Source organism: Urtica dioica, chromosome 11 (genome assembly GCF_054948205.1).
Source record: "Urtica dioica subsp. dioica isolate 48M chromosome 11, U.dioica_male_clone48M_v1_H2, whole genome shotgun sequence".
Classification (NCBI taxonomy): domain Eukaryota; kingdom Viridiplantae; phylum Streptophyta; class Magnoliopsida; order Rosales; family Urticaceae; genus Urtica; species Urtica dioica.
The window spans coordinates 13,168,895-13,177,597 of NC_142766.1; the positions used below are offsets into that span (position 1 = coordinate 13,168,895).

At 38.3% G+C, this 8,703-nt stretch overlaps 1 protein-coding gene across 1 annotated transcript; it reads right to left on the minus strand.

The window, feature by feature from the left end:
* Nucleotides 1-852: 852 nt before the first annotated feature.
* LOC149381368 (protein SEMI-ROLLED LEAF 2) lies at nt 853-7,564 on the minus strand. The gene is made up of 20 exons (XM_089630827.1): nt 7,380-7,564; nt 6,827-6,966; nt 6,319-6,393; nt 6,118-6,233; nt 5,876-5,990; nt 5,631-5,759; nt 5,402-5,449; nt 5,091-5,290; nt 4,758-4,954; nt 4,340-4,626; nt 4,089-4,235; nt 3,308-3,691; nt 3,053-3,202; nt 2,707-2,785; nt 2,487-2,611; nt 2,153-2,344; nt 1,921-2,061; nt 1,694-1,834; nt 1,237-1,443; nt 853-1,143 (listed from the first exon to the last, which is right to left on the minus strand). Exons 2-20 carry the CDS (start codon nt 6,959-6,961, stop codon nt 1,042-1,044), a joined length of 2,970 nt encoding a protein of 989 aa, XP_089486953.1. The 5' UTR covers nt 6,962-6,966; nt 7,380-7,564; the 3' UTR covers nt 853-1,041.
* Between the last annotated feature and the right edge of the window lie 1,139 nt (nt 7,565-8,703).

Consider the following 8,703-nt stretch of genomic DNA (forward strand, 5'->3'; position numbering starts at 1 on the left):
CAGTTTATTTACACGAGTATACTGTAAATAGGCTTTGTATTTACAGTGAATATACTGTAAATAAGCTTCGTATTTACACGAATATACTGTAAATATGATTTTATTTACACGAACATGCTGTAAATATGATATCTATTTACACGAACATACTGTATTAAAAAAAAAAAAAAACCATAAGCTTCTCTCAGCAAGAAACCATAAACAAACCACGACATAAAAAATAAAAATTAAAAACCATAAAAAAAAACGCTGAAATTCCTGAAATTCTCCGGTGTCTCTTCGTCGGCGGCACGCTCGGCGGCTCGCGGCGGCGCTCGGTCTCAGCGGGATGGCGCGCGTGAGGAAGAGAAGCTTGGGCTCGGGCTGGTGCTGGTGGCCGCGCGCAGAAGTGAAGAATGAGAAGAAGACGACGGCGCTCGGTCTCAGCGGGATGGCGCACGCGAGGAAGAGAAGCTCGGGCTCGGGCTGGTGCTGGTGGCCGCGCGCAGAAGAGAAGAAGGAGAAGAAGACAATGTTTGACATTTCTATTTGTGTGAGAGAGAAAATAGCATGTGAGAGAGAAGATTGTGTGAATAACCGCTGTAGTTAATGGTATTAATTACAGATCTTTTATGATGTTCATCAATAACCGCTGCAGTTATTATCATAATATATTGATTTATATGAATTTATTTCAGTAATGTAGTGGGCGGGAACAGGTTAGGGGTTTTTGGTATTTTTCAACGTGTAAATAAATTGGGCTGGCTATTAACCCGAAATTAACATAATGTTGGCCAAATCCAAATCTGTCTAAATCAGGGAGGCTATTTAGCTATATTAGCCTAAAACTAATCAGTCTTAAACACTAATTAATTAGCATAATGGTTAATAAATAAATAAAAAAGGGTAAAAACACATAAACCCATGCGAGTACAAAGTGAAAACACGCGTATCTATCTAGTAGTGCAATTACAACTACAACATCAAATGATGATCATACACATATCCTAATCATATTAAAAGCTAAAGAGCTAAATTTACAACATAGGTGTGTTCCTTGTTCTAACACCCGGCGGCCTTGAGGAAGTTGTCGAAGGGACTGGCCGGAGGCAGCCTCATAGACAGCGCCGCTCCCGTGGCGGGCCCGTCTTCTTCGCACGTTATCTGAAACGGAAAACGCATATCATAATCGGATTACTAATAATGAAGGCTTCATGTCGGAGTTCTTTATTAACATAATTCATTCATCTCGCAAACCTTGTGGAGGATTCTGCGGCCGTCTCCGGGAATGGAGGGGAAAAACCTCTCGGGGGCTTTGGGGAATTGGTTTTCGTAGGCCAACCAATTGGAGAGCTTCTTTCTGGTTCCAGTGCCGAGAGCCTCGCACTGGCTCGTCATCGTGTTGTATGGCAGCGGTGATGTGGACACCGACGATCCTGCCACCTGTCCCGCTACCTCCAGTGCCTTTACATAAACATTTCGCTCTCCTTTCTCAGTATATTACTATTATTATCATTTAAATGAGACATAATATAGCCATTTGAAAGTTTTCAGTTTTTAGCCAAATTGATGATGTCAAAAACTTATTTGGCAATTGACCACTACCAAGAATTATTGACGACTCGTACTTGCACATTTTGGTTAATTTTTAGACAGCAAATTTTGGCTATTTTGCGTGAGTATCAATTGATTAATAGGTGGGTTTTTTTTTTACCGATTCTAAAAGCTGTCCGATGCTGATTATGTGAGACCCGGATGATGTAGTTGAGGGGACTCTAGGAATGAACCGAGACAAGTCCGCCACGGAGAATTCGCTCGTCACATCGTCTTCCACTAGCCCATTTGTTTGAAATTCCTGCAACAGTTAACACCGTAACGTTATTCTAATTGCGTGCTAAAAAATAAAAATAAATAGATAAAGATGAATGTATTTAGATTTACCCCGTCAAAGGACAGCGATTCTTTGGAATGAGTGAGCGTCTGATCGTTGTCCGGGTCGAGACCTGATCGCGGACCAAAGGTGAAAGCATCATCGGCGGTGAAAGGCTCTGAGAGTTGCTTCTCTACTTCTTCTGCATCCATCTTTAACAAACAAACACATATGAGCAAGGAAAACACGAAAGAGACGATAATATAGATCAACAGCCAGTGATACTCGATAATAGATATATACTTTGGTGATATTTGACAGGTTATGAACCAAGATGTCTATCACAACATTCCACGATTCACATATTTTTCCGCGCAGCTCGAATAAAGCCGATATCGCTTGCTTATTATCGGAAGCAGATCCTTGTTCTCTTACATCCACATCGGGTTTTGCATACACTTGAAGATCATCACTGATGCCAAGATATGGATCAATCTGTATTTGCAGACAAGGAATACAAGTCAGAGAAAAATATCTTTTTAAATTGAGTAACAAATTATACATAAATCAGGAAGTTGAGTTCTTCACCAACCACCACAAAAGGAAAATAAAAATAAAGTAATAAATCGAAACTCACATCATGTGGAATAAGTGAACTGAGAAAGTCGGTGAGATCGGGAATGTGATAGATCTTCGATGCAAACATCAACATTCCGAATGACAATACCACCACGGATCTCTGACAAGTCGGAGGCAACATCCCTGATAAAGAACAATGATATATATATATATATATATTAGAAATCGACGGCTCATAATTGGAACTGTTTTTTTCATTCAGGACCAAAGATTTTTACCGTTGTTGGAATCAAAACCGAGGTTTCCGAGAGAGAGAAGAAGTTGAAAGAACTGGACCACATGGTTGTCGCTTGAGTTCTGCAATATTTCAAGTTTCAAAGCAGTTACAGGACCAACACAGGAATTAGAATAATGTCTTGTCTTACACATAACGGAATAAGTTCATCATCAAGGCTTTTGATGCTGAAGTCACAAAATCAAGAAGTAAAAGTAGCCATATTTTTTTTTTTTTAACAAGACAACTTTGCCCTCAAGTGTGACATGAATTTCTTCTAGAACCAACCAGTTCACTCTGTCAAGAAAATAAACATAATTCAAACGGTAAGTTGAGATCTGACAAGTTACCTTCAATCTGGATGAAATGAGTGTCAAGGTGAACGAGTGAGATATGGCTTCGATATTCGAGGGAAGGTTGTCAGAAAGACTAGCTTGTATCCATAAAGCAGACATCAAATGCCCTATTTGATCCTTGCTAAGCCTCATCACAAACGGTTCCTAAAGACACCAAACCAAACCAGACAAAGAATAGAAGGGGAAAAAAAATGAGAGCATGTAATCTAAACTTCACAACATAAGATCGAATTCAAAGAAATTACTGACCCCGTCACTCGAGCCGATCGAACCGCCTCTTCTGTCAATGATGGAGCTGATCTTGCAAAAGTTGGGCGAATTCTTGCGTCCACGCCCAACCTTACTATTAGAGTCTTCCTCTACACCACAGTCAGAGAGCTCGTCGTGGACGCCTTTTTCTCTGCGGAGCTTTTCGAGCCTCGCCGTTATGGAAGCAAAGGCCGATGCGGTGTTTGACTGCCATCTTCTCGATTGGTACAGAAAACCGGCTCGTAGAGACGCAACTTCGTGCCTCGGCCGGTTTGAGCTCGGGACGAGAAGTATGGAAAATATATGGTGTGCTCCGACTCGCACCTCTGTGTCCGCGTGTAACATGGCTTTCAAAAGCTGCACCAGAAGGGATTCTGGGAACACCTGTATCAAATATCCAGTCAAACATCGATTATTACATTTAAACCTACAATTTCACCAGGAGATGTTAGGGTTAGAGCCCATAATCCAACCCAACCAAGCACAGATTTATAATATCTCGCGCTCAATGTGAGAGCTGCTCGATATGATTACAAACCGGGAAATCAAGGTCGAGTACAATTCCCTCTCATGCAGTCGTAGAAAGAAAAAGTATAAAATTTAAACAAAGATGCAACGACCAAACGGGCCTAAAATTCCCAAAATGCCCCTCACTTGATAACCTTTCATGTCAATTTTGCGTGAAGTATTTGTGTAAGGAATTCATAGCGTAGGCGACAAATTAGACTCCACAACAACTCAACATGAGTTACATATAAACATTATCATAATTTTCTCTTACCTGTTGCACTCGGGAAGAGATCAACGCCATAGAGATCGTATGAGCAAGGATTATCAACGACCCAATAGTTGCTCTGGCGACATTTCCTGATGGAAGCTTCTCTAGAGTCATTGCCATTAGGTCAAAGAGTGGCTGTACACTGCCAATCTAGCCACACACACACACACACACAAAAAAAAAACACAAACTTTTAGTATAAAGGACCATATGAAAGGGGGAAAAAGAAAATAAAAAGAAAGTGTGACTTTTACCCTTTTAGCGATTTCAAGTAAGCAATCCTCGACAGAATTCTGAAGCATGATATTGACATCGGACTCTTGCTCTCCTCCTGAAGACTGAATCGTGGCTTGAAGACTCTTCCTTAAATGCCTACAAAGATCCGACACAAACCCAATCTCTGCAAGCATTGCTCCGGATCTAATTTGCCTTGCTAAAGCAGTACCAACTTGAATCGTATAGGCTTTAAGTTCAGGGTCGTGGGATACGTTTTTGTGGTCAAGATGCCGGATCACAGAAGTCAAAATCAACTGCTGGTTCCCTGAAGAAGAAGAAGCAGAAGAAAAAGAAGAAGAAATCATATAAATTACCATGAGTAATCTTCAAGGATAAAGAGCACGCAAAGACAGTTTTCTGATATGAAAATGAGGTACGGTAGAGAATTCCAAGTACCAGAGCTCTCCAAGAAGTAGGACATGTCTGACAAAACCACCAAGGCCAAGCCTTGGTGAGAAACCCAGTGCCTTCCAGAGTCAAAGTAGACAAACATCGGGTCCAATACTCGGCGCATAGTCGTGCTCTCCTTCGATAACTCGACCATTTTCTGAACGCAAATTCGTGCCCACACCTTCGGCGTCTCCGTTTCTTCTCTGAAAAGAGGAAATGAACCAGAACTGTTATAACCGGCTAATGAGACCCGATTCCGGTTCCAATCTGCTCGAGTATTCAATTTTCTTTTTTTTTTTTGCTGGGTTTTTGGAAAGGAGAAAAGTGTTTGCAATATACCTTGTGAGTTGAGAAGGGTCTTTATTCTCCGGGCGAGGCCTGACAAAGCTACAAGGGCTAGCCTCGGTACCACCAATTGTACCGATTCTGCCCTCACTCCGAACCACCTCATCGACCCAATTGTGATGCGAATCAGCCCTATCCTCGTCATCCTCATTATAAGCATCCAGCTCGTAGTTATCCAGCGTTACATGAACAATCTGCGCATAGGTAAACAAGTAATTGCATCAATTAAAATTATAAGTTTAAGGTTTTGAAAAAAAAACCCATAGATACGCAAAGAGAGAAGCGAAGACAGAATGAAAACTTACCTCTTCTATATCAACAAAGATATGAGAAAATTCAGCCATGAACGAAACCTACACCAAGGAAAAGACATGTCATCGTATAGAAATTCATCTTCCCTTGCATCAAACACAGTCAATTTGGTCAAATTTTATTTATATTACTTGACGGTACAAATCAAGTCTATTTTGCACCAACTGAATATGATTCCTGGATTTTTATCCATCCCCGCCTAATCAAAAACTTAAAAATTACCATGGCAGAAAGGCACTGCAAGCTTGATGCCCTGAGACAGCATCGCTGATGCTCTTCTCCTTTTTCGCGGGCCAAAGCACATACTTTATGCACAAAACTCTCAATGTTGTGGGTGTAAATCCCATCAGTCTGTTTACATATCAGGACACAAACATGGGAGCACAATTAAATATTCATTTTTTTTTTAATTAAGATTGTTCTTTGAAAAAGAAAAACAAATTAGTATGATATAAGACAAGACTCACCTGACTGTAGATGAACCGAGTTAGGGTTTGGCATCCAAGAATACGCACTGAATCTTCCTTAGAGTAGTCTATAAGCTCAGTTGCTACATCCAGCAAGCTAACAGCAAAGTAAGCCCTGGAACAAATGGGTACAAAATAACAAATTAGTTATAAATTCCATTGGCACGAAAAAAAAAAAAAAAAAAAAAGACCAAACCATATTTATCAGTTATACATAAATATAAAGAACATGTATTTCTTACATCTGATCCTTGCAAACAGTGAGCAACTTGATGTAAGTTTCGGAAACAATGCCGATAAACTTGATGTTCTCACATCGAAGCTCCTTGTAGCACCTCTCTTCGAGATATTTCGCAATCTGTTAAAAAAATGGATACTAAGTCGCTCTCTCAAAGACTAAACTAGGCCCAACGTTCTCCACCGTGTTGATCAGAAATCGATACCTTTGGAATACGGGCAGGGTTTTTTGCAGCATATTCACACAGCTTACTGATTTTCCTTTCAATTGGAGGACCATCCTGCAAAAAAAATTGAAAAAAAAGTATTAAGGACTTGCAATCAATCTGTAGAACACAAAACCAGCTTTCAACAGCCAACATTTTGATTTTACGGGAACTCTAATAAATCCCAAGTGCCTTAACAAATCACTAAAGCGTATAAAAAACACCTTTTCCCATATCCCAATTCAAGTTAATCTAAATTATGAGACCTCAACATTTCCTCTAGCTCCCTAATTCTTGAAATCCTTCATAATTTTTCCCTAGATCTTAGCCAAAGGATTAAATGACTTTACTGGAAGAAATTGAAACAATTCCAAGAACAAGTCTTCCTGTTATATATATAAATTTCAGAAAAACCCATAACAAGAAACAAGAAGCAATAAAACACAACCCCACATTCATCAATCAGAAAGCCACGAAAAACATTTATTAATATAAGAAAACCACTCACGAGGGATTTGGGAAAAATTTCGGCAAGAAGTTTTTTGTATCGCTTCACGGGCTTGCGAGAACTTGACCTCAGAGCAGGACAACAAACACACATGCTTCCACAGGCCGGGAATATCTTCCGAGAGATTACACCCATTTTTTCTGTCAACAGAAAATCAAATAATAAAACAAAATTATTATATTGATAAGAAAATAAAAAAGCTCTGGGTTTAATTGAAAACACCCTCATCGAAGCGTCGTAACGGTCGTTTATTAGCCCAACGTAATAGGGAAAAAAATCAAACACCCCAAAAATGGACGATGAAAAGAAACTGCTCACAAAAAAACGTTTCGGTGTGACCACAAAAATAGAAAGAGATAACAAAAAATAGCGCATTTTGAGATATGGAATGTGGAGAAAACATCGTCCATTTTCGCTGTTGTGATTTCCAGAAATAACATCACATGAGACGAAATAAATCTCCGTCCCTAAAATGAGACACACAGAGCTAAAGAAAAACTTGAAGAAACGCAGAGACCAAATAATAGAGAAGAACGAAAGAGAAAGTTCCAACCTTTACGTGAGGAGAGACTTCCTTTGAAAACAATACAGAGAACGATTTTACACAGCTAAAAACCGGGAATTATGAAGGAGAGAGTTTTAGTTTAGACACAAACAAGCCTTCATAACAGAGGATACACTGCTACTAGACTAGGAGGAGAACTTTTTTTTTTTTTTTAAAGCAGAGTACTTGACGAACTTGAAAGTTGAAATTAAACAGAGAGAGAGGCGCGTGGTTTAAGACACGTTAAAGGAGCACGTGACTAGTGTCAGTGTTTTTCTCTCTTCCCTGGAAAAAGTGTATGTGAGAAACTGAGAATTGGGTTTGCGTCAGATTTGAGACCAAAACTATGACCAACTTTACTTAATATGAAAGTTGCATTAAATTTTAAATGGGGTTTTTATTACCTGATTATTACTACTGTTATTATGGAAGTTTATCCGTATTTCTTAATAGTTAATACTTGATATTTAATCATACTAATAATTATGGTTTTGAAATATCACCGATTGACCTTTGGTTTATTTTCGCTCTTTGAGCAGTTTCTTGGTGTTGAAAAGACCGTAGACTTCTCCAATTTTGCAATCAGTTTCGCTACAATTTTAGCTAATTGTACATTTTCTAAGTGTGATTTTTATGTAATGTATGGTCTTGATTAAAGGCATATCGATCAAAGAAACAAATAGTACTATCATTGGCCTTAGACAAATTTTTGTGTTTTAAAATTAATGTATTATAATTTTATGGTCAAACTTATCAAACATATATTTGTCGAGCTCTTAAAAAGCTGCACCTATAACTTATGTTAATACCTTTCAACTTTTAGGAAAAACTGTTTGCCTTTAATTTGAACTTTTTGCAGCCTCACTTTATTTTGAAATTTGAACTTAAACTGACTTGGTTTATTTTGTTACTTTAATATTTTATATTAAACTAGGAGGTAAATCTAATTATTTTGTTTTTTAAATAATCAGTTAAGTTAATATAGTATTTTTTCGTTATACTTATGAGCACGTAATATTTCATTTAAAGCAATGTCAAGATGAATTAATAAAACAGTTACGCTATGACAAAACAAAATATCTAACACAAATTTAAACCTACACTTATATTATTTTTTAGGAAAAAAATACCCCTCCAAACAATATTCTTATGTTTTTTTGTCGCTCTAATTCTCTCAGTTCTCATTCTAGCGACGATCCCCGACGAACAGGCGCAAAATTAAATTTTTAAGCAACAACGAATTTTTTAGTCGATATTGCAAAAATTCCAATTTATTTGCAATTAAATTCAATATTTGAGATGGTTTGTGATGATTTGCTACTATTTGCAATGA